General features: G+C 38.6%; 1 protein-coding gene across 2 annotated transcripts in view; it reads right to left on the minus strand.

Annotated features, from left to right (window-relative positions):
- Nucleotides 1–27,491, minus strand: part of ZNF385D (zinc finger protein 385D) — a 771,052-nt gene that overhangs the window by 195,133 nt on the left and 548,428 nt on the right. For both annotated transcript variants that reach the window (XM_064491067.1, XM_031432497.2), the window contains one exon: nt 19,606–19,748. In XM_064491067.1, coding sequence (XP_064347137.1) covers nt 19,606–19,748 — 143 coding nt within the window. The remainder of the gene's footprint in view (nt 1–19,605; nt 19,749–27,491) is intronic.

The following is a 27,491-nucleotide window of genomic DNA, read 5'->3' on the forward strand; positions in this document are numbered from 1 at the left end:
CTTAGTGGGTTGACATCATGGAAATTTGCCAAACTTGCCTAGGAAAGGCTCTCCACCACATCAAAAGCTAGCTGACCAAAAGTGACACTAAATGTCATTTCTGAGGATTTACTGAAAGAAACCCATTCCATGAAAGTTTCCATTTTTATACAAGGACAAATCTTGGCAAAGCAGCTCTTCAGAACTAGAAAACTTAAAGCACCAGTCCCTTTTACTGACTGTTTTCAGCAGCTCAAAGACCAAGTTTAATTAGTTTATATTGAATACAAAAGTGGATATAGTTCTTTTATCATAAATGCAAGTTAGCTAAAAGACAATAGGATAGGATGGAATTTTTCCCCTATTCTTTAATTTTGTCCAAATAAAAGCCATTGATTCATTAAAAGGAATCAATCTGTCAAATTAGCAGTAGTGAATTTACTTCTTAAGTTGCATAAAAATGTACTGGTTTTGTGTGCCTGCCTCTTCATCTAAGTTAGAAGCTTTATTCCTCCTTATTCTAAACATTCCACAAATATTTATAGGTTGTGTGTTACGTGCATCTCTGAGGGTTACATTAGTCACATAATAAATAAATGCTTATTGATTTATAAATTAAATATTTTTCAGGTTCCCTGGATCAAGACTCTAAGATCTTTGAAGAGAAAGACTGGGTCTTGGTCATCGTCTGTCTCCCATGACTAGAAATTTGACTGTAACAATATTCATTGAGTTAGTGAATGAGTAATAGGTTGCAGAGAAATAGGAAGTGGCCAAGCTCTTGAAGTATATATACCATGAAAAAATGTTAATTCCAACAAAAAAGTAATGCCCACTTCGATGGCAATAATATGACTATTTTATGTTTTAAAAGGTACATTAGCGATGGAATCTTTGTCCTAAACACCTTAAATGAGATCAGTTATCGTCAAAGTTTTCAGTTTCTATTCATTTCCTACCAGTTCTTATAATTTGTGGCTCAGTATTATCTGTTAACAATCAAGCTGATAAACACATTTATATACTTATAAGTGTTTCTTTTATTTCCCAAAGTGAACTTCCACTTAATACTCACATTATCAGGAGCCAAAATTTATGAGAGCCCATCTCACAATTATGAAACTTACATTAACAATTTTGTAACAGAATTCCTCAGATCAGGTCCTACCACATCAATGTCCACAGAAAGACAACATTTTTAAAGAGTATAGGTAAAATACAGATTTCTATGATAATGGTGCCTTTTTTTAGACTGTTTCACATCTACGACATCTGTGTTTATGTCATTCTGAAAAAAAAAAAAAAAAAAAAAAAAAGAAAGGAAGGAAAAGAAGAAAACAGTGCTGATAGGGTCAGGACCTGAGAGAAATCTGGAGCCATTTATTCTTCCACTGCACCTATTCAAAAATACAATTTGCCAACATCAGTTAAAAATAATGACTAGCAACTGGCCAATACAGCCAAAGAAAGATGGAACAGCCTCCACTGAAGCAGGCCAGTGCATTAACTATGGAATCAGACAGTGATCACAGAATTAACGACCGTATTTACAATCAAACACTGAAGCTGTCAAGAAGACCGAAAGATGTGATGGGCAGGGAAGCACTTTGGAGTCTGAGTATTTCAAAAACTGAAGGTGCAGGAAGGGTGAGCAAAATAAAAGCAGAACACGAGGAACGAGGAATTACACAGATAATCAGCATTTCCAAAATCCTACGGAATTGCATATTAAATATAAACAAATTCCATGTGTTGTCAACTCTAAATCCCAGAAACTATTTCAGGAGCCAACACTCAACTTGGAACATTATTCTTGGCTCCTGCGGTGAATATTTTTCTTTAGAATGTTCTTTCAGGTTTGCTTGGCTCTCTTCAGGGGAAAACGAGTGCCCCTCTCCCTGCCAACTACCGCAGGAGCTTTCCTAACCAGGTAACACGGTGGCACAACATGCAGAGGAGAAAGAAGTGGTTACATTCATTGATTTTTCTTTATGAGACATGAAAGTCCTTAAAACGTAATTTTTTTTTTTGCACTTTATTTTTCATGGAGGTGCTCAGGGTTGAACCCAGGACTTCGTGCATGCTAAGCATGTGCTCTACCACTCGACTATACCCTCCCCGCTCTTAAAACACAAATTAAAAAAAATTCCTCCAAAGAGCTCTTAGGCATCCGTGATGCTGTGTAGGATAAAGGTCACCACGGATCAGGCCCTGTTCCACATGTTCTCCCGTCTCAGATTCCCAACACTTTTCAGTAAAGTTAGAAACCAATGAATGGAGCCCATCATACACAAGCACCATCAGTTTGAGTCTATAAATGCTATAAATTCAGAAGTGCCAGGAAGTGCTAATTATCTCTCTTGTCTATCTTTCCTATCCCAAGTTCCTAGAAAAGCAGGAACGGTAGCTTTTCAATCTAATAGGTGACAAAAGCCACAGAAGCACTCAAAGTGTACATAGATGTTCAAAAGAGCACAAAAATGTTCTGGTAAAACTAATTGTTTTTCCTGTGTGATTCCTTTTGAAACACTGGTTTTAAAATATTCCCAAACTATTGTACTGCTGGACTGTTTGTTTTAGTGTCTAATTAAAAAAAAATAATTTGGATTTAGAAATCAAAATAATGAAGTGTCTTATCCCCATATGTAATCACTTAAATCTATCTTTCTTTTTCTTTCTTCCTTCCTTCCTTCCTTCCTTCCTTCCTTCCTTCCTTCCTTTCTTTCTTTCTTTCTTTCTTTCTTTCTTTCTTTCTTTCTTTCTTTCTTTCTTTCTATTCTTTCTTTCTTTCCTTCCTTTCTTTCCTTCCTTTCTTTCTTTCTTTCCTTTTTTCTCTTTTTCTTTCCTCCCTCCCTTCCTTCCTTTTTTCTTTCCTTTTTTCTTCCTTTCTTTCCTTTTTTCTTTTTCTTTTTAGTTCCTTAAAATCCCTCAACAAGGTCCTTGAAGTTAATTCCATTTTTGAGTGTTCAAAAAAGGAGGCTCAAGAATTAACTATGAATTTTACTGCTTTCTTTTTTCTTTTTTTTAAATTAAAAAACATTTTTGTTGATGCATGGTTGATTTACACTGTTGTGTTAGTTTCTGGTGTATAGCAAAGTGATTCAGTTTTATATATATATATATATATATATATATATATTCTTTTTCATTATAGCATATTGCAAAATATTAAATACAGTTCCCCATACTATACAGTAGGGCCTTATTGTTTATTGTATATACAGTAGTTTTTATCTACTAATACCAAGTTCCTAATTTATCCTTCCCCTGCCTTACCCTTTGGCAACCATAAGTTTGTTCTCTATGTCTGTGAATCTGTTTCTGTTTTGTAAATAAGTTCATCTGTATCATTTTTTTAGATTCCACATATAAGTGATATCATATATTTGTCTTTCTCTGTCTGGCTTACTTCACTTAGTATGATGATCTCTAGGTCCATCCATGTTGCTACAAATGACATTATTTAATTCTTTTTTATGGCTGAGTAATATTCTATTGTATAAATATACCACATCTTCTTTATCCAGTCATCTATCAATGGACATTTTTAAATTGCTTCCATGTCCTGGCTATTGTATATAGTGCTGCTATGAATACTGGGGTGCATGCATTTTTCAAATTAGAGTTTTCTCAGGGTATATGCCCAGGAGTGTGATTGCTGGATGATACTGCAACTCTATTTTTAGTTTTTTTTAGGAAACTACATACTATTTTCCATAGTGGCTGCACCAATTTACATTCCCACCAGCAGTGTAGGAGTGTTCACATTTCTCCATACCCTCTAACCAGCATTTATTATTTGTAGACTTTTGAATGATGGACATTCTGACTGGGTGAGGTGATACCTCATTATAGTTTTGATTTGTGTTTCTCTAATAATTAGTGAACTTGAGCATCTTTTCATATGCCTATTGGCTATCTGTATGTTTTCATTAGAGAAATATTTGTTTAGGTCTTCTGCCCATTCTTCCAATCCAAGAGCATGGGGTATCTTTCCATTTCTTTAAAACATCTTTAATTTCCTTAACATATTGATCGCTGCATCACCCAAATCTGGGTGACAGTTGGGTTTCTTCAGGGGCACCTGATCCACAGTGGGCAACCAAAATGTTCATCAGTGTTACATAGTTCTCAGCATATAAGTCTTTCACCTCCTTGGTCAGGTTTATTCCTAAGAATTTTTTGATGCAATTTTAAAAGGAACTTTTTTTTCACTTTCCATTTCTGATATTTCATTATTAGTGTAAAGAAATGCAACAGACTTCTGTATGTTAATCTTGTATCCTGCTACTTTGCTAAATTCATTTATCAGTTCTAGTAGTTTTGTGTGGAATCTTTAGGGTGTGTTTACATATATATTTTATATATATATACAAACACATATACATATATATATATAATATATATATACACACACACATATACATGTTATCTGCATATAATGGCAACTTTATATCTTCCCTTCCAATTTGGATACCTTTTATTTCTTTTTCTTATGTGATGACTGTGGCTAGGATTTCTAACACTATGTTGAATAGAAGTGTGACAGTGGGCATCCTTGTCTTGTTCCAGATTTTAGCAGGAAGGTTTTCAACTTTTCACCATTGAGTATGTTGGCTGTCATAAATAACTTTTATTATGTCGAGATAAGTTCTCTTTTACCACTTTGGTAAAAGTTTTTATTATGAATGGATGTTGAAGTTTTATCAAATGCTTTTTCTGCATCTATTGAGATGATAATTTGATTTTTGCCCTTTCTTTTGTTGATGCAGTATATCACATTAACTGATCTGCATATGTTGAACCATCCTTGTGTCCCTGGGATGAATCCAGTTTGATCATTTGATGTGTTCTTGGTCTCAGTTTGTTAATATTTTGTTGAGAATGTTTGCATCCACATTCGTCAAAGATACTGGCCTCTAATTTTCCTTTTTAGTAGTATCTTTGCCTGGTTTTGGTATCAGGATGATGGTGGCTTCATAAAATAAGTTTGGGAGTATTCCCTCCCCTTCAGCCTTTTGGAAGAGTCTGAGAAGGATCAGTATAAATCCTTTGTATGTTTTGTAGAATTCCCTAGTGAAGCCATCTGGTCCTGGACTTTTCTATGCAGGGAGTTTGTTTCATTTTGTTTTATTTGTCTGTTTTCAATTACAAATTCTAGTGATCAGTCTGTTCAAATTATCTATTTCTTATTAACTAAGTTTTGATGGACTGCATGTTTCTAGAAACTTGTCCATTTTTTCTAGGTTGTCCAATTTGTTGGCATATAATTGCTCATGGCAATCTCTTATTTTTGGTGTATTTCTGTGGTCTCAGTTGTTGTATCTCCTGTTTCATTTCTTATTTTGTTTATTTGGGTCCTATCTCTTTTCTTCTTGCTAAGCCTGGCCAGAGGTTGATCAATTTTGTTTAACTTTTTCAAAGAACCAGCTCTTGGTTTTATTGGTTTTTTTCCCATTGTTTTTTATTCTCTATTTCATTTATTTCTTCTCTGATCTTTATTATTTCCTTCCTTCTGCTGACTTGATGTTTCGTTTATTCTTTTTTTTTTTCCTAATTCTTTTAGGTGGTAGGTAATATGGTTCTCAGTTTTTGAGGACGGCTTTTATCTCTATGAACTTCCCTCTTAGGACTTCTTTTGCTGCATTCCACAGATTTTGTGTGGTTGTGTTTTCATTCTCATTTGTCTCGAGGTATTTTTAGATTTCCTCTTTGATTTCATCATTGGCCCATTGGATTTTTAGTAGCATGTTGTTTACCCTCCGTGAACTTGTTTTTTTTTTCCTTGTTTCTGTTTCTGTGTTGATTTCTTATTTCATGCCATTGTGGTCAGAAAAGATGCCTGAAATAATTTCTATCCTCTTAAATTTATTTAGGTTTGTTTTGTGTCCTAGCACATTATCTATCATAGAGAATGTTCCATGTGCATTTGAAAATAATATGAGAATAATAATATTCTTCTATTTTTTCTGCATGTAATGTCTTGAAAATATCAATTAAGTCTAACTGTTCTATTGTTTAGGATCTTTGTTACCTTATTGATTTTCTGTCTGGAAGATCTGTCCATTGATGTCTCTGGGGTGTTAAAATCTCCTACTGTTATTGTATTCCCATCAATATCTCCTTTTATGTCGGTTAGTATTTGTTTTATGTATTTAGGTGATCCTATATTGGGTGCATATATGTTAATAAGTGTAATAGCCTCTTGTTGTTTCCTTTTATCATTATATAGTATCCTTCTTTATCTTTCTTCATGGTCTTTGTTTTAAGGTCCATTGTGTCTAAGAATATTGCTACCCTCACTTTCTTATCATTTCCATTTGCACGAAATATCTTTTTCTATCTCTCCACTTTGAATCAATATGTGTCCTTTGCCCTAAATTTGGTCTCTTGTAGGAGGCATATTTTAGCTCTTGTTTTATTATCCAATCTACCACTCCATGTCTTTTCATTGCTGCATGTAATCCATTGACATTTAAAGTAATTATTGATAGACATGTATTTATTGACATTTTAAACCTTGTTTTCCAGTTGATTTTATACTTCTTCTTTGTTCCTTTTTTTCTTTGTTTTTCCTTTTGTGGTTTGATGGCTTTCTTTTCTATTATGCATGTTTTCTCTTCTTTTTGATTTTTATGAATCTATTGTATCCTTTTGATTTGGAGTTACCTTGTTTTACAAATATGTTAACCCATTACTGTATCTACTTGCTTCAGACTAGTAGTCATATAGACTCAAACACATTAAAAAAAAATCTGCATTTTCTTACTTTCCTTCCCCACATTTTATGATTTTCATGTCCTATTTTACATCTTCATGTTTATCCTTTTGCAGTTCTTTGTAGTTATCATTGCTTTCACAAAAACAAATTTTTTTAAATCTGTATACTGGCTATTTTAAGTGATTTACTTTCTTATTGTGATTTTCCTTTTCCTATAGATTCTTGCTTCTTTTCTATTTAGAGAAGACTTTTCAATACTTCTTTTAGGATAGGTTTAGTATTGTTGTATTCTTTTAGCTTTTGCTTGTCTGAGAAAGTCTTTCTCTCTCTTTCTATAATAAATGATAATCTTGCTGGATAGAATATCTTAGGTTGTAAGTCTCTTCCCTTTCAGGACTTTGAATATATCTTGCTACTCCCTTCCAGCCTGCAAATTTCTATAGAGAAATCAGCTGACAGCCTTATGGGGGTAGCCTTGTAATTGACTCTTTGTTTTTCTCTTGCTGCCTTTAGAATCCTCTCTTTAATCTTTAACTTTTGTCATTTTAATTTTAACATGTCTTAGTGTAGGTCTGTTTGGGTTCATCTTGTTTAGGTCCCTCTGTACTTCCTATATCTGGGTATCTATTTCTATCTTTAGGCTTGGGAATTTTTTAGCCATAGTTTCTTCAAATACATTTTTAATCCCCTTTTCTCTTTCTTCTCCTTCTGGGATCCCTATTATGCGTTGATTGACATGCTTTATATTATCCCATAGGTCTTATATATTGCTTTAATTTTTTTTCATTTGTCTTTCTGTCTGTTGTTCTGATTGGGTGATTTCCATTATTCTATCTTCCAGGTCACTTATTCATTCTTCTGCATTATTCAGTTTGCTAGTTATTGCCTTTAGCTCAGCTTCCATCTTGGCAAATTAGTTTTCTAATTTTACTTGGTTCCTCTTTATAGTTTCTAGCTCCTTTTTACAGTAATCTGAATTTTTATCAATAGCCTTTCTTAATTCCTCCAGTATTTTTATTACCTCTTTTTTGGACTCAAGAGTCTGTTAGACTGGAGAGATCTGTTTCATTGTTCCTTCAGGAGATTTCTCTTGTTCTTTTAATTGGGACTGGTTCCTCTGGTTCTTCATTTTACTTACATTTCTGACTCTAACAGTTTAGGAGAAACAGTTATCTGCTGTTGTTTTAAAGGCTGTTTTTATGTGGGAGTGTGCCTGTGTAGCCTGCATGGTCTAATATTTTTGCTGTGAGGGCTGTTTTTAATATAGATGGCTGCCACATCTTTCCTCTGTGTGTGTTGGCTGTTATCCACTTGATGAGGGCGGGGGGTATAATTGGTGTTGGTACCAGAGTCTGCACTGGACGTTGAATGGGGCCTCCTCTTGGCTTTGTGGTTTTCACAGCCTCATCAGGGGCAGGGTATGTACCCTAGGTGTTGGAGTGAAAGCCAAGATCCATTTCTCAAATGTGATGTGGGGTAGGCAGGACTGGAGCACTCCCATCGGGAGAGGAGCCACTTAGTATTCCTTTTTAGGAACTTTATGTAAAGAAGTATGCTCTGTGGTGTCGCATGTCACCTGTTGTGCAGGTTCACAAAGTACACTATTGTTGGTGCTGCCCTCAGCCCTGGGAATGCTGGCAATATGCTCTGAAGCCCCTCAGGTGCCGTGCTCACAAAGACGCTGGCGCAGATCCATAGGTGCAGATTCACTGAAGACAGGTACCAGGATCACAGTAGTCACACGCCCGGACCTGCCATGGGAGCTACAGAAGCAGCCCAGGCCCTGGCCCCACCTCTGCATGCACGTGCCCTTGAAGCCCACAGCTGCTAATGCTGACCAGCCCCACCCACAGATGTCCTGGTTCGATGTCCCACAAGTGCTGAGTTTACAAAGGCCCCTGCTGAGGAGGCAGCATAAATCCATGGATTACACAGCCACTGTGAGAGGGCTCAGATTTCACCCCTGCTTCCTTAGTGGTGTGGTACCTGGAGATCAGCTCAGATTTCAGCCCTGCCTCTACATATGGGCAATGCAGAGGCACATGTGCACTCCCAGAGCACTTAAAGGCGGAGTCATACCTGCTGTGAGCACACTGAGAGTGAGGCTGCTATGATGGGGTCTCTGCCCCACCCTTCATGTGCCCATTAACAATGGCACTTCTATGGCAGACCCAGGCTCTATTCACGTACATCCCAGGTTTCAGCTCGTACACACTCCAGCCCCTTCAGGCTGACTCCACACAGCCAACCTCAGTCCTCTTCCTGGATCTGTCCTCTGGAGCCCAAGTTTCATCACCCAGATCCCACAAGCACCACCAGATGCGCATCTCGGGCTGGGGACTACAGTGAGGTGGCCCAAACCCTCTAATGCAGGTCTCTCTCTGTTCTGCCTGTTGGAATCCAGCTGCTGCACTCTTCTCTGAGCCTCTGAAGCTTCCTTTCTGTTCTAGCTGATCTCCCAGCTTGTAACAGGGGTTCCCAAGGTGATGGAACCTTTCCGCTTTCACAGCTCCCTCCCAGGGAGTCAGGTCCCATCTAATTGCCATTTTTTTTCATCCTACTCAGCTATATGGTCATCTTTCTTGCAATTTTGGTTGTCTGAGCTCTTCTGCCAGTGTTCAGCAGGTATTCTGTAAGAACTGTCCCACATGTAGATGTATTTTTGGTGTATTTGTGGGAGAAGGTGATTCCACATCTTCTATTCCACTGTCTTTTTTTTTTAACATTTTTTAATTGAATTATAGTCATTTTACAATATTGTGCCAAATTCCAGTGTAGAGCACAATTTTTAAGTTGTACATGAACGTACATATGTTCATTGTCACATTTCTTTTCGCTGTGAGCTACCACAAGATCTTGTATATATTTCTCTGTGCTATACAGTATAATCTTGTTTATTTATTCTATATATGCTTGTCAGTATCTACAAATTTTGAACTCCCAGTCTACCCCTTCCCACCGCCCTACTGCTTTATTATTTGCCCAAATTCAAGATAAAATGTGGCATAAAGGGATATGCTTCGGAGAGAGGCAAAATGCAAGTTACCCTACTTGTTTCTCTACTACCGTCTTGATTTATGAGTTTCAGAGAGAGCCATTTGCCATTGCCACACCTCACAAGGATCAGGGAAATTGGGTAGAGATAAAGGAATTTGAGCCAAATTGTATTTGTGGCTTCCTCAACCATACACTGTGCAACTCACCTAAATTTAATAACTGCTTCAAAGCCCCCTTCACTTTCTATATGTAGATGGAACTCTGAAACCTTAGGAGTGCTTCTCAACTCTCTCTGCTGAAGGACCAGCAATCTCCATCAGTCAAAAGCCAAAACTATTATGAAATTTAACAAAAATTAATTACCAGAAAAAAAATAAAATGAAAAAGATATGCAAAATGTAAGTCGTAATTCTTTACTAGCTTCAAAAGATGTAAATTTGCTCTAAGTTGCTATAAAATTTTCTCAATGTTACTCACTCTCATTCTCAGCACTTATCTCATTGCAGACCTGTTATCAGTTCTTGGACAAGTACATAGAGGTCTATAAACCACACTTTGAGAAGCACTGAGTCATAAAACCAAATAGTCTGCTGGCAGAAAGTTCTCAATCCTTTGACGAAGCGTAATGAGAAACAGCATTAACACTGTCTTTCACATTCATGTTGGGAGGGTGTCAAACTTTCCTCAAAATGCAGTCTGAGAAGGTTACTCTTTGATCTGTATGTATTCTTAGCTGTGAAAATGGATTTTCCCACCAGTTTTGTCCACAGTGTGAAATTCGGTGATTCTCAACATTTAAGGGGGCAAAGGAATCACCTTCAGGAGGTTGTAAAAAATGCTGATTAGGGTCCCAACACCAGAGCCAGAGTTCAGAATTCAACAGACTTCCTTAACGTTTACAATTTCTGTAGCACTTTCGATCTTTAACACCTTTAGACACTTAATATGAGGTCAATACAATTACGCTAGTTTCACAGATGAGAAAACAAGAACTCAAGAGTTTTGCCATAGATAAAGTATTAGACACAGAACTCAGATCTTTTAGATTCTAAGTGTATTTTTTTTTTTCTTATGTGGGTAGATGGGTCTTGATCTTAAAACGTCTAAATTGTTAGTAGGACAGGATAATTTTTTTGAAATTTATTACTACTTAAAGTTATTTATTCCTCTGACAATGACAGCCTGTACACATAAATGCTTGGGAGGGTGACATTATGTACGGTCCAAGGAAACTTTAGATGTTCTTTTTCATAACTGTCCAATCACCCAGAATATTATTTGGGAGATAGCTTACTTTCTTGGAGCTAAGACTTCTAAAGAATGACAGATTATTTAGTTAATTAGCTTCTAATGTGTACCAAGGCTCTGACAGCTAATTAAAGAAACTACAACTATTTTACAGGCAAGAGATCACCTAGCTATGTTGTAGATGAAATTGCCCTGGACTCAGATCACTTTACACCTAAATCCAGCCATGACTCAGTGATTTTTACTTGTGTAATTTGCGGCAGAAAATTATTTTATTTCACATCTTTGAGTTTCCTTACCTATATCATCCAGATAGTATCTGTAACATGAAAGGCTGTTATGAAATCAGATTTTTTTAAAAAGTGGGTGTAAAATTGCCTTCCGGAATAGCCCTTGTCACTTAGCTTATGATCAATAAATTTTTTCAATTAAAAAAAGGCAACATATTGTGTTTTATCTCCTTCTTTCTTTTATAGTAAATACAGGGAGCCTGAAGGGGCACCAAAGAGAACTTCTATAGAGTGTAAATGACCTATGGTGTAGAATCCTTCTCCCCAGGGATAGGCTTATTTACCATGGAGATAATGGAGATAGTTCAGTAAAAAGATGGATGACAAGCTGTCAGAAACATTGTAGAGTGCAAGTGGAGGAAGGTAGACTAGATGGCTGCAAGAATTCATTCTTATTTGGGTAGCCATGACAATGTATCACAAACTGGGTGTCTTCAACGACAGAAATGTATTTTGTTCTGGAGGCTAGAAGTCCAACATCAAAGTGTCAGCAGAGGGGGTGCCTCCTGAAGGTGGGCACCTTTCCTCACAAGAGAAGGATCTGTTCCACATCTCCCTTTGTGGCTCACAGAAGGCATTTGCCCTGTGTCTCTTCACATCATCTTCCCTCTAGGCCTGTGTCTGTGTTCAAATTTCCCCCTTCTACAAGGATACCAGTCATAATGGATTAGGGCTCACTAAGGATCTAATTTTAACAGATTACATCTTCAATGACCCCATTTCCAAATAAGCTCGCATTCTAAGGCACTGCGGGTTATGAATTTGGGGGGTACATTTCAATGCACAGTGCTGTGATGCAATGATTAGCATCCTTATGAGAAACAGAAGTCGGGAATCTCAGTTCTCATCTCTGCCACTAATGAGCCGTGAAACTGGAAATCTCTCAATCATTCTAGGCTTATCTGTAAAATAAGTAAGTTGGAGCAGACACAAATTAACTCAAAAAAGTTTCTTTCATTTTTAAAATGTCTGTATCTAACTTTGGAGTGGGGATCTCCCAAAGAGCAGGCAGAGCCCACAATAAGCTAGGAACTTAGACTGGCTCTTATTCAGGTCTCCGTATTTGCCCAGGATTGTCGTAAGAAAGTCAGACTAGCAGACGGGTCAAATACATATGTTTGTAAGAACAAAGCTTAGATTGACTGATAAAGGAAAATAAATGTAATGCATATTAGGCCTCAAACTTTAGTGAGAGGAACGTGTTCAGACCTCCAAATATCACTGAAGGAAGAGATAAAAAAAACAATTTACCAAGCAGATTGTCACTAAAGAGAGAACTGAGTGGCAGGGGAAGAGCAGCAGGGAGATGTTTTTGTTCTCAACATATTTGAATGATAAGAAAATATGTTACCTTGTCAAAGAGTAAACAAGTATTAAAACAGAAAAAAAAATTGTGTTTAGGGCAATTGTTTATCTTTTATTCTCAAGCCTAGATGTTCTGGATTTGTCATTTTATATTTGAGAGTCCCTATAAATAGGGACTTTTACAACTTACAGAACTTTACAACTTATATAAAAGTATAAGACTTTAACGATTTTTGGTTTTACAGGAAGGGGTAGGGCTCAGCAAACATGCTTATATATCTGTTTCAGTGTGAAAATATATAATGGAAGATTTCAAAACCTTACGTTTCTTAAGATGCTTCTGCTGTGCACATATGGCATATTTAACACACAGAAGTAGCTAGTAATCTGCTACATTTGTCTTCAAAGGACAAGGAACTTAGCCCTCAATACCATATTTACCACAGCATTTTTTTCACCTGAAAAAATCTCCACACCTTTTACTAGTTGGGACCAAGAAAAACAGGTTTATTATTCTACCCATAATTTGACCTTGGCTCCCCACCTATTTTAGTGACAGCAGCAATTGTAAAAACTTAGTAAGGATGATTATTAAGGTGTCAACTGAATTTAATTGACATCTCTCTAAACCCACCAAACGGAGGTGTGGTTAACATTTCCGTAACTCCAACACTGGCTAGGGGAGGGAGGCATCTTCAGAGCTGGCACAGGGAACAAAGTACAGAGACACAGAGGAGAGCCAAAGTCAAGAATAAGTTTCAAAAGGAAAGGAGACAAAATGTGCCAGTACCTATGGTAGTATTTCTATTTTAAAGATGGAGAACATAAAAAAGCCTGAAGGGTTTATATCCCAGGATAACAAAAACTTGAACTTGAGATGTTCTATTTTGAGTTCTGACTTTCTGTCATTCATTTACACCACTGTCCTTCTATACAAATGGAGTAAATAAATGCTTCAGCCAACATAAAACAATGCATGCATAGTAAAGGGAGGGATGGCCCGATACTACGTGTCCTTATGTTTCCTAAGAATTGCTTGAATTAATCATTTCAGTTAGAAATATTCTAATGTATGAAACAGTGGGTAGTTAGAATTCTTTTTAAATTTTCATTAACTTTCATTCCTCCAATTATGTTTCTTATGATACAGGTCTAATGGTTATTTCTCCTCTATTAGTTATCTATCATGCATTTTTCCTGTCTGTCTATCTATCTATACATCTATTTGTCTGTCTATCATACATCATCTACCATCCACTCATTCATTCAATAAACGTGCACTGAGTCTTTGCAATATTCCAGGCTCTGTATCTTAATGAACAAGATACATGTGGAACTAATCTCAGATCCCAAATTAAACCCACCTTTATCATATAAGCTTTCCTTGGCCACCTCCAAGTGACCTCTTGAAATTAGTCAGCGCTTGCTTTCAAAGGCTTTTATTTCAGCATTTAATTCCTGAGTTCTTTACAGAATGTTTTAGTGATTCCACTCCATTTTCCCAACAAAACGCTTGCATAGAACTGTCTGATGCAGTGTTTTCCTTGGCCACCTCTGCGTGACCTCTTGAACTCATTCACTGAATGAATAAATGAATGAAAAACTCATCCACGTATTTTTCTCTCCAACAATTTTGAAATTGTGGCTCTACAGAAAAGCTGAAAACTTTCATAGCAAAATTTTGGCTTTTCACCAGTTGGGATGCAAGCAGTGATTTCAGATAGATGGAACATAATGAGCATTCAATAAATGGCAGCTGTCACCAAGGTCCTGATCAATGTCACCCCACAAGCAAGGCTCCGAGTATTTCTGGGAGATAAAACACAACCAGAGAAGGGTCGTACTAGACCTGGTTGTACCAGCTGCAGCTGCTGATACCTTCCGATGTCCCCAAAGCCCCACCACGCAAACACCAGAAAGTCCTCTAAATGCCACAATGGTGAAGACTCAGCCTGTTAGTGTTGCCCTTGAGTCCTAATAGGCCTGGCACATTGCAGACCCTCAGTAAATGTTTGTTAAGTGAATGAAGGAATACTCTCCAGGAGTGTAGGAATTGTCCAAAGCATGTCGTCGTCTTCCTGGCTTCCCCTCCGTCTACCCAGGTACATTCAAAATCCCAGCCCTACCCCTGAAAGACTAAATCAGAATCTGCATTTTAACACAATTCCCTCAGGGATTCATATGCATCCTAAACATGGCAAACACTCCCCTAAAACACATAAAGGTCACTTTCCTGCCTCCCAATGGATGAAACTTCTGAACCCAAACTAATGCCACATTCAAGTGTGTGGGGCTGGTTGTCTGTAGGGCTGCTGTTTTAGAAAAACAAGAACTAACTAGAGTCAAGTCAGGTGCTAGGATCTGATCCCTTTTTCTCTGTCAGTCTCTCTTTGCCTGCTTTCTTCCTCCCCATCTGCTCCCCCGCCTGGTGATGAAATCACAGTATACAGAGGAACAGCACAGAGTCAAAACTTCTATGCTGATTTATTTTTTTAATATTAAAGACTATTCAGCCAGAGCAAACTGAAAGCAAAATAGTCATGTCCTGCATCTGCCCACCTTTCTGCCTCTTTGCCCTCTGCGTGACCTCCTCACGCTTCCGTGTGCATCTTCTGGAAGAGACAAGACGCAATATTTACTGGTGTAGGCAGGTGCTCTAGGTCAAGTTTACTCATTTAATGCTTATGCCAACAGGAAATACCGCCACGGATGGGGAACACAGAGTCAGGTTCACTGTCAGTCCCCGTCAGTGACATTCCAAATGTCCACTGTTGTCACAACTACTGGGCAGAATATAAAAAACAAAAAGGAAATTCTGAGACCGTTGGAGAAAGCCATCATGGAGCATGGCCAGGTTTTACTGGGGTGCTCCAATCCAAACAACATTACAGGGTCTTCCCTAAGCCCGCTCTCTGCTTTAATCTCCAGCATTTTAAAACTCAGCTACCTCTCTGATAACAAACCTACAAGACACTTAGTCATTATCATTTTATGGAGCAGGACACTGGGGCGCCGATGGATTTAGCCTCTTGCCCACAACTGCAGACACACTGAGCTTTTCTGATCCCACGTTGCCTTCCTATTCCACCATCACATCAAGTCTCCTGTTGGCAGCTCAGCACTGCCTCGCCTCTTCCGTGCTCCCCCTTACAACCCAAGGACAGGAAGCCTGAGGTTTAGGCTCCCAAGGTTCTCTGCCAGCAACTGTCAGCCTTAGATCCCACTAAAGGGAGGCATTTCATAAACTAAAGCATTTCATGACAGAGGTCATAATGTAAGTTTTGTGGATGAAAGTAACTGGGATTACTAGGCATCCTGTATTTCTGCAACTGCCTGAATCCAAGGAAACAAGCAGAAAAAAACAAGAGCCAACACAGCCTTCTCTGCCCTCTGCTTGCCAGTCCCTCCAAAGGTTTTCCAAGCATCTAAATCCTTGTATTAATTTCCTTCCTGTTTGCGTGCCTAGAATGGTTTCTATTTTTCTCACCAAACCCTCAGTAAGACAACCATACAGACAGCCTTTCACTCCTCTCCTTGAGCTGCCATTCTCTCTTGTACATCACTCTTTATAAAAGCACCCACATTTACAAACATTTCTTTATTTTTTTTCCAGCTGCTTCTGTATGGACTAAAGTATTTTAATGACAGAGCTCATAACCTAATTTTTGTGATCCCTGTCCCAAGCAAATAGTAGATGCTTGGTAAAGCACATACTATGTAGGAAAGAAGTATTTCTTTACTAAATATCATTCACCTACTTCCAGGATTGGATCCTTTTAAGAAATGCACACGCAGAGTGGGATCACCGAGATAAGAATGGTCCTGAGCACTGAAACTCCGATGTCTTAAGAGATTGAGGGATAGGATGGGGGTATGATGAAGGATTCAAGGGACGCTTCCTCTTGCCTGAAAGCTACTGGAACATCCAGAGATACAGCATCCCCAGCTCAAGGGAGCAGCTTCTGTTGCTGTTCCTTAAAAGCCGGCTCTAAGTAGACTAAGAAATCCTAAGGGTTCAACTGAATGTCCTTTCTTACATCCATATCCCAGCTGAAATCTGACATCTGTGTTTCTCTCTTAACTGTGTTTTTGTTGTTTTTTTTTTTTAACAAATGTTTCATGATTCTTCCTGACTCACATCTAAACCCAATGGTTTTATACTCTTATTTAAGGGTAATAATGAGAGATAACCACTTATGGATTTTTTTACATGTATATACTTAAATTTTTTTCCTTCACCATTCTGCCACACCTTACTCCCAAACAGACAGATGATTCCCTACTCATATGCTCAGAGGAGGAATATAACAGGAAGACAGTCTCTGATCACCACGGACCTTGTTTCAAAAGGTCAGGTGAGGGGAGGTTGTAGGGTGGCAATGAGGTCATAGGAACGTGGCCTATCCAGGCCGGAGGGACCACTGAAGCGTCCCAAATCTGTGCCTCCGAAGTCGAGAGCAGGACCATGCTCACCGGGGCTCACCAACCCAGGAATGCCTATGTGGATGCAAAACTTGATGAGCAGAGGAAGTCTCCCACCAAAAGCTGGATGGATAGTCTGTTTGATTCCAGAAACTTGGCGCACCCTGAAAAGAATTCAATTGCATTTCCCTGCAGACTAATAAAATGGGCTTTTGAACCAGAGATAAAATCAACTTAGAGCAATAAAAAGTTACATTTAATACACCCTGAATTTGTGGTTTGAGAGTCACACCTGCTACAAAATCAAGAACTCAGGCTGCTACTTGGAGAGATGCTCTACCCCCTAATTCTCAGTCCAAGGCCATCCAGTCTGGGGCTTTGCAACCATTCCGCCCAGCTGGAAGCAAGGAGTGGCTTAATCTGTGACTGGCTGCAGCTTGACTGGCCCTGGAAGGACACAACCAATAGGTGCAGCAGCACAGAGTCTCTCGTTTTAAGTGGAACAAACCACCACAAGTCAAAATCAGTCACAGAAGAAAAAGAACCAAGTAAAACCTGGCCATCGCTTAGTCGGTGAACTTCCACATTCAAAATGAGGATTTACAGGGTATTTATAAACACAATGCCTAGTACTCAAACAGTGTTTGTTATATGCTGAGCCGGGGCCAAGTGATTTAACCCACGTCATCGTTACCACAAGCTGATGAAGTAGGTTCAGTATTCATCCCGTTTTATAAAGACACGGAGATACCTGGGGATAACATGACTTACCCAAGGTAGCGGCTCTTAGACTTGAACCGAGTCAGTCTAGCTCAGAGTCCCCCTGACCCCCTTCAGGACTGTCTATGCCCACAAATGCTCAGATAGTTTAAGCAGTATAACCCCAAAGGAAGAGATTATCAGATCCACTCCCTATACATTAAAGATGAGGAAACACCAGCAAAGAGATTAAAGAGGTGTGCTCAGTATCCTATAGCTCAGTATATCACTCATCTTTGTTTTATGACGAACAATACTCACTGTCAATCAGATGAACCATTTTGTTTATAATGTGACCCAAAGGGCAAAGCAAAAGTTTTAAACCCAGTCTTCTACAACCTTCCAGGAGTTTTACCTCAGCTTCTCTAAAGCTGACATGAGACCCAAGTGACAGGAGGTCACACAAAACACCCTGATGGGACATCTCTGGGTGTCTTCCTGGGAAGCAAGACTGTGCTAAGAAGTCACTTAAGAGAAGAACAGGCAAGGAGCTCAGAGAGAGGAAACCCAGGGGCTGTAACGTGGTCGTTCAAGAAGCAGGGAATTTGATTCGGAGCAATTTGTTCTCTACTCTTATTGAAACACCTACAGTTAGAAATCTCTACTTTGGAAATGTGATCTTTGTGTTGCTCTGTTTCTGTTCCATCCATTTCAAAATAAGATCCCTGTGGAAAATCCTTCATGACCCCTAAGACAAAGCCATCACTGTAATTCTCCCTTGTCCTTCAGTAAAGGCCGGCAGGTAACTGTAGCATCTTACTGGCAGGTCCGAAGTCCCGTGATGAAGAATTATTAGTGAAAATGAGACCCACTTCTGTCTCCTGAAGGAGAATGATCTAATTGTGGGCCGAGTTGTTTTTCAAGTCCATCATGGGGACAAGATGTTACAACAAGAAATCTGGGTTATTTAGCTCCCTGGGCACTCAGTGACTCACGTCTTAATCCCCTTCACTTTGCGTGTGTTGACAAGTCCTGTCATTGATAAACTCAGCCTCGCCTTCTAATAACTGCTGAAAGCTGAATCAGATGATATTAGAAAAAAATGTCACTTACTGGCTTCTAACCTTTTCAACCCTTACTTCTGTTTCCATCCTAAGAATATTCTCACTGCTTGTACGAAAGAAAGATGATGATGAATTCGAGGACTCTGGCAGCCTGCAAAGACACGCTTAAGAGTGAAAACAGAAGCAAGTAAGGATTGAATTGCTGTTGAGGAGGCTGTTGAGAAAGCTCCCCAAACAAGGTAATTTAAGAAAGACTTAAGTTGAGGAACTGTGGCTAAGCAAGAAGGAAAAAAAAAAAAAAAGAAGAAAATTCTTGCTACCAGCACGCTATGTTGTTTTAAGTTAAGAAGCGAAAATGTGCTCTATACCTTGGTGTCTATCTGTGTTGTGATTAACACCAGGGTCCTCTTTATTCAATTAGAAAAGATGTAACAGATCTAAAAATTAAAGAGGACCCAGAGAGAAGAAAGACGTGTTTAAATTAGTAGACAGCTACTTGCCTTCAAATGCTCTAACAAATCTGTTAAATTTCAATTAAATTGAACTTAGCATGGAAAAGAAACTAAAAAAAATAAAATTAAATAAAATTTGAAAACCTAATAAAATAAAAGCTTTATAGGTTAGTGTTGCCTAGAAAGATACCAAAAGGGAGACATGAACTCAGGGTCAACCCAGTCAGATTGAATCTCCTTTCGTTCTCCCTTGAAGGCACCTGGTTCTGGGGACCTTACCACCAGGCAGACAACTAGCTTTGTTGTGCTTTCGGACCAGCCATGGACTAGAGCATAGAGTGAAACAGAGGTAGTGACCAGCGCACCCCGGCCCTTAAGGTTTTCCAGTGCCTACCACCCTGGCACAGGCAGATGGCCACAGGACTTACCGCATTAAAATTGGGGAAGAGGTTGACTGCGGCCGCAGTGTCAAGAGGAAAGGGAAGAAACGGTTTAATGTCCAGCGACGGTTGCAGAGGAGGGGCTGGTGGGCGGACCAGGGCTGGGAGAGCAGGGCTCTGGCACGTACCACCTGCACAGGAGAGAAAAGGGAGCGATCAGGGGCATCGCACGTGTCAAACATACAATACGCAAACACCACAGTCTCTTTTGAGACCAAAAGGCCAGCTTCATGGATCACTGGAAAAAAACAAGGCACGGAGAGTGTTGACTTCAACCGGGGACCGGCCAGTGCACAGCTGTGTCTTGAAGCAGAGGAAGCCTGTGGAGCTGCTCCCTTTTCTTTGTTGGATTAGAACTTTCCAATTAATGCAAGGAATTGTTAACATTTCAGACATATCATATTCCCCAATCCATCCTTCTTTTCCTGCCTAGAGCTCTGGATTGAGTCAGTAACAAATCTGTAGCCATGATCCCTTGATTCAAAGGGGAGACCCCTCCACTGCTCCCCCATCCCTCTTTGAAAACTAAGTTTTGCTCAAAATATGCATCCAGTATGAGTGTTTAATTTACAGAACTGCTCTTTTCTACTACCTCCAAAACTCTGGCAGCAAGATGACATGAACCTGGCAGGGACAAGGAACTTAACCACAAACACAGGCAGCCACACCTTACTGCCTTGGCAACTGGAAGATTAAAACCAGCAAATCCAGCTACTAATCATGTAGTCCCTGCGCTATTTACACCCCTGTGGCTCTGAACATTCAACGACAACCTGCCTCCTTCCCAGTCACGAACAGGTGGAATTTAGAAGATCACCAGTGAGCAGGCAATGGGATATTATAGCAACATAGACACCTCCTCTGCATATCAGTGGGCAATCAGCTATTTGCAAGGAAATCGCACCCTTGCCCCCTTCCTAGGACTCCAGTGCATTCAGAAGTTGAAAGGACAGAAGCCCACTTTTCCTGTTCTGTCTCCCATATTTTGGTAACATTCCAAAACATCAATTTGTTGTTAATTAAAGGCTGTTTGAATCCTAGGAAACTGTTAAACTATGCCAGCCTTCTAATCTGAGAGGCAAGCAACAGACTGTAAAAAAAAAAGACCCTGCTAGTGAGAATCCAAGAAGCATTAGGAAAACAAAATGCAGTGGGATTTTTGCTGTTCTCCTGGAAGAGAATTTTAAGAGACAGAAAAGAGAAGAAAGGTTCCTGTCTGTGCCGCGTACTTGCCTGCTATCTTGTTTTTAAAACAAAGTGGAGTGAAATCCCACACAAATGATCTTTACAAATCTCACAGTCAGTGCCGGTCAACCGCACACACACCCCCATCATCTTGCTCTCAGTCAGTTACCCGAACAAAGGTAAACACTTAAAAAATGATCCCCCAATGCTAAAGCCAACCCTACTGGACCAGAAGATCTACTAACAAGGTGGGTGACTTAATACGTGTAACAGAAGCCGTCAGCACAGGATTTAATTAACCATCCCCAGGAAAACCATTAGCTCTCCTGGCTCCAAGTATAAAATCAACTGGAGCCAAATTAACACAACTAGTATTTCCCCCTGCCTCTTTTCACTTCCCTCTTGAAGTGTTCCTCCGCAACCACAAGGCCAGTAACAGCGAGTCTGAATCTGCCAACGAATTAAAATAAAAAGTAGTCCAAGTCAGGAAGTGCGGGGCAGACGTTAAAACAAACAGATAAAAGCAAAATTTAACACGTCTACGTTCACCAGAGCACATCGTAAACTTAGTTTATGGTCCACCTGGCGGTACACTTGCTTGGAGAGGACATTCATAGAACTTTGGTGATGGAACTGTCATGACTTTGGTATTGCTGACAACTTCTCTTTCGATGAAAAGTTAAAGAACCAAAAAATTAAATTTTGGTGGATGCCTCTTTAGAAAACTCAGGAGTAAAATAAGTTTGGGTTGGAATCAGTGGTATAGCTTAACAGGTTTACAAAAATAATAGTGAGCTTTCAATAAATAATTAGAAATTATTATTATCTGTATCACATGCTTTGCAAAAAGTATTCATTCATGCACACTGATTACCTTGTTTGACCCTAAAATCTTAGAAATCAGGTAAGGGCTAACATATTATCGTGGAGAAAGAAGTAAGTTGATAAACTAGCTGTTTGCGTCACATCCAAAGAGATATTCTATTTTTTATAATTACAAGAATACAATTTAGCAGGAACATATTCTGTAATTATTTCATTTATCAGTCTCTCTCTGGTTCAGGATATCCAAAGAGGTTCAGGGCAAACTCAAGCTTCTTTTTTTATCCACTAAAATGAGAGGAACAAAGAAGAAATAAATGTTGATTTGATTGCCAGGGAAGTTAACTCCCACCTTCCTTTCTCCCAGATACTTAATTCCTTTGCAATCCATTATACAGACAATTCAAGGCGCCTTCTCAGTGTTGCAACGGGAGTTTCCTACCTAGGGGATAAAAACATCAGAGTCGTAAAACTGGGGAGAAGGTGGAGCTACTACTTGTGTCCATCCCCTACTACCTGTTTGAAGGGAGAAACCTGAAAGATCAGTGGAAAACAAAGAACACGTGACCACATATTCTTTGGCTACTTGCTCTGCAAATCCAGGTGTAGTGGATGCTGTGGTATGCTCCTGAGAGCCCCCTTCCTGATGAAGGCTCCCCAACTGCTGGGGAGCCACCACTGATGTCTCTCACCTGGGATCCTCTTCCAGCACTGCCTTGGATCAAAGGAAGCTGCTTAAACCAAGGTCAAAGTCCCTCCCGAGTGGAGAGGCTGGTAGCCCCAGGTAACGATGGATTCATGCAGGGGTTTACTGCCTTCTCCCCCTTGCCTCAAGCCAGGGCAACCCTGAAGCTCTATGTCAGCTCTAAAGCACCTCATAGAACCTAGGACAGACTGAGACCTCTGTTGTGACTGCATCACAGTTCAACTTCTCCCTTTGCTCAGGCCCGAATCTCTGATTCTTCGCAGGAGATGGTCCCCAGTAAAGTCTCAGAGTCCACATCCAGCAGCATGTGACCTATGACACCAGAGAATAACAATTCATGGGTCGAAGTGAAACACCGGATTACTTTATTCTAACACAGAGAACTGCCTCTAAATTTATGGCTTAATATTGAGGCACAAAATTGAGGCTACATCTTAAAAATTATCTGGGGCTAATATTTCTGCCTTTAAAATTAGGATACATTCTCAAACATTTTACTTATAGCAATCTGTATGTGCTCAACAGCAAGAACATTATTTGCAAATAGTGTAAAATCAAAAGCAGCAAACAAAATATGTTTCCCCTGCAAAGCTGATTAAATATGCTCCTTGAGAAAACAACTATTTCATTCTTTCATTTTTTTAAATCAAAGTTATTATATTTAGGACAGGAATACATATTTATTATTCTTTTCTTTATTATAAAATTATCTCAATGATAATAAACATCAAAATATATAATGAATTTGTAGACAGGCCTACAGGTTTAAAAAAGAGTTGTTTTGTTGTTATTATTTACCAAGTTTTGCTTAATTCATTGGAGTGTCACGTTTCTGGAAATATTGATGTTCTTAATTTGAGAAAAGCTTTTTGAAGCCTTTGTGGAATGGAGACTGAAAAAATAACAAATTCATGTCCTTTGTCTATGGACACTCCATGCCAAATTTCTTATATGCCATGAAAGTCAACAAATAAAAAAATTTATTGAGTAGAGATTAATTATTATAGTTATACTGAAGAAGGTGTTGAATAATGAAGGTAAATAAAATAAATAGGATGCAGTAAGTTCACAAAACTCTCTGCACCTTTTTGATGACTGGTTTTGTTAGTTTATATTCATATTTAGAATTTGGAATTGAACTACAGTGCAAACATATTACTTACTACTTTGGTCTATTCACAAGGCAGCTGTGTATTCACAGAAGTACAAATCTGTGCATTTGAAAAAAGTACCAGAATAACCTAGCTGTTAATAGAGACTATTTGAGAAAGTAACTTGTTGCATTCACTTCAAAAGTTTGCGTTTTTGAAAATCTAATTAAAATGTAAAAAAAAAGACACAAATGAACTTATTTACAAAACAGAAACAGACTCACAGACATAGAAAACAAACTCATGGTTGCCAGGGGGGAAATGGGGTGGGAAGGGATAAATTGGGAGTTCGAGATTTGCAGATACTAACTACTATTATATAAAATAGAGAAACAACAAGTTTCTTCTGTAGAGCACAGGAAACTGTATTCAATATCTTAAAGTAACTTATAATGAAAAAGAATATGAAAAGGAATATATGTATGTGTATGTATGACTGAACCATTATGCTGTACACCAGAAACTGACACATTGTAAACCGACTTCAATACTTCAGTAAAAAATGTAAATTTGGAAATGTGTGTTTCAATAACTTAGACAGATAAATAGGAATTGTAAACCAGTGGTTGTCAGTTGACTCTATCATATTAGAGAGAAAGTCTATAGAGTGCCGAGCAGTGGGCCTGGCCAGTGTTCACTGAGTGAGGGATATTTTTTTAATGAACCCAATAAATTCCAAAGGAGCCATGGTTCAAGGTGGTCAAGACAGAAATCTGGGCTCCCTGAAAGTGGTCAGTCAAGATGATTTTAAAAGCACCTGAATATTCTTCACTTTGTTTATTTTGATCCCAGCAGAAAGAAAGACTTTACAATAAAGGGTCACTCTGTAAATCAATATTTTGAAATATTCCTCAAGAGCCGGATAATGTTCTTTCCCTCATGCGACACTTTTAACCTTGAACTTCTGCACTTGATCTATCCAGGGTTCATCAAACAGTCACAGACATCCTGACAGCTTCACCTGCTACTTAATCACTCATTTCTCCAAATGACAAAACCAAAGCTCAAAATGATTAAGGGTTGATGCTGTTAAATATTCATGACAGTACATGCGTTAGAACTGTGAATCATTAAAATATATAGATATACAGCTAAATATATTATTATCAAATAACATACATTATATTATAATATTATTATTTATAGGAAGTAGCCAAAATCCCTGATTTCCTGATGGGAGGAATAATTTCTATCACATCTTTTTCCTTTACCATCAATTTAATTTTATATATATTCTTTTATATGCTTACCTGTATATATGTATATTTCAATAGTGTCAATAGTGAGCCGTGATTAAACTGCTAAACTGCTCAGAATAGTCATACCTAACAGAAGACCATCAGAGCATTTTATACAACATCCAGTCCTAAGTAGTTCCTTGTAAAACACCTGATTTGATATACATGGAACACTACTCACATCCATTCCCAACTATTTCAGTTAGAATTTGCCATGCCCTTCAGAAGTCCACGAACGATAAATGCTGGAAAGGGTGTGGAGAAAAGGGAACCCTCCTACACTGCTGGGGGGAATGCAGTTTGGTGCAGCCATTATGGAAAACAGTATGGAGATTCCTGAAAAAACTAAAAATAGACTTACCCTATGATCCAGCAATCCCACTCCTGGGCATATATCTGGAGGGAACTCTAATTCAAAAAGATACATGCACCCCAATGTTCATAGCAGCACTATATACAATAGCCAAGACATGGAAGCAACCTAAGTGTCCATTGATAGATGACTGGATAAAGAAGATGTGGTATATTTATACAATGGAATACTACTCAGTTATAAAAAAGAATAAAATAATTCTATTTGCAGCAATATGGATGGACCTAGAGATTGTCATTCTAAGTGAAGTCAGAAAGAGAAAGAAAAATACCATATGATATCACTCATATATGGAATCCATAAAAAATAAAATTTTAAAAAAGACACTGAATTCCTCTACAAAACAGAAACAAGACTCACAGACATAGTAAACAATCTTATAGTTACTTGGGGGGAAAGGGGGAAGGAAGGGATAAATTTGGTAATTTGAGATTTGCAAATGTTAGCCACTATATATATAAAAATAGATTTAAAAATCTCTTCTGTATAGCATGGGGGACTATGTTCAAGATCCTGTAATAACCTTTAATGAAAAAGGATATAAAAATGAATATATGTATGTATATGCATGACTGGGACATTGTGCTATACACTAGAAACTGACAAATTGTAACTGACTATACTTAATCAAAAAAAAAGAATTTGCCATGTCCATTGTGGGACGGAGGGGTGCAATAGGACATCTGAGGTCTATGGGATAGTGGACATCAAAGAATTAGATGTAATACTACTAATAGGAAGTAGGAAAGAAATGATGGATTTGGGGCATAAAGGCAAAACTTGATTTGACACAGAACCCTGGCCATGGAATGAATGTTGTCATTACTGCAACTGGCCAGCCAGGGTGGGTGGGAGTGAAATGCTGAGAATATAGCTAAATTTTATAAATCAATTGAGTAAAGCAACTGACATGGACTAGACCTGCTATCTCCTTAAAATTCCTTTAAAATGCACATGAATTTTGCCAGGTATCTATTTTAATACCCAGTTTACAAACTCCAAAGTCTAAGCTATCCCCTAAAATACATCTCACCTAAAATTACACAGGTAATAAATGGTATTGGATGTAAATGCGAGTAACCTCAACAATTTTTTATGCACTGATGCAAACAGCTTTTAAAGTTAAACAAACAAACAAATAAACAAAATGACAACAAAAAGGAATACTCTACGAAGTCAGGCTTGTCATATAAGGCAAGTCAGCTCCCTTGCAGCCAGCATGTAATGGACTAAATCAGAAATCTTGTGAGAAAATTCTATTACTGCTCAAAAAAAAAAAAAAAAAAAAAAAAAAAAAAGAAAGAAAAGAAAAAGAAAAAAGAACAGACCCATCCCTTGTACGGGAGACAATAAAGGAATATTCAGGATTTATTACCAATATTTACCTACCATGAGAAGATGCTGGTTCTGTCCTATATTTGAGAAAGAATCCCAAAAGACACGACCATCACATCAAACATGTTTCCAAAGCCCTCCAGTGTACATTCTTTAACATCCAATTGCCAAATCAGAAAAACAGATTAGTGTTTGCTGCATTCCCTTGTGTGACTGCCTGGTTGTTGGCTGGGGATGACAAGGGGCAGTCTGTTGTTGAGATTGTTTGTTACTCCCTAGCTAGGAAAACTGGGATGTTTACCATGTTTCCTTAAACCTCAGTGACCCAAACTCCCATCCAGTTCCTCCTCTCTTTGTTTAAACACTGTTCCCAACTGCAAGATACAACTAGAAACGAGTTTTGAGTTAAAATGTGAATTTAGTATGGGTTGGTCACAATTTTTCTTTTACTGTTTTCATTTTTTCTGTTTTGGATTGTCAGTTCACCTACTAGGGTTTGGAAAATGGACTCATCACCTTCTCCTTCAGGATGAAGGCCCTCGTTGGCCTAAAGTGACTTGCCCTTGGCAGGTCAATTCAAACGTGAAAGCCAGGTCTGGTCCGTGGGGGCAGTTGGCAGCACTAAGCCACAAAGGGTGTTGACTGCTGACTCACACACCCTGCCCTTGACCACAGAGAGGAATGAGGTGAGAATGTCAGAGTCAGGACAATTGGAGCAGCAGTTGGGAGACAGTGATTCAGAAACGTTTGTCCAAGTCAACCATCTGACACCATCTTAACTAGTGAGAGAAAACACATGTGAATGAGTGAGCCCTGTTTTCCCTTGTTCAAATTCTTTTATGAACTCATTTTAAGTTGTGGTGTTTAAATATTCCAGGATGCTACCCCAAAGAAGAAAGTTAAGAAAACAGGACCAGCTAATGTGTTCTCTGCCGTTGCCACTGAGGACCATGACCAAAATCAAAATACCTCTACTGCCTAGTTGCCAATATCCTGAGTCATGTCTTCACTAGAAGAAAAGTGGAATCTCTCACTTATTTAACCAACTTGCATAACAATTTCTG

Source organism: Camelus dromedarius, chromosome 2, assembly GCF_036321535.1.
Source record: "Camelus dromedarius isolate mCamDro1 chromosome 2, mCamDro1.pat, whole genome shotgun sequence".
Taxonomy (NCBI): Eukaryota; Metazoa; Chordata; class Mammalia; order Artiodactyla; family Camelidae; genus Camelus; species Camelus dromedarius.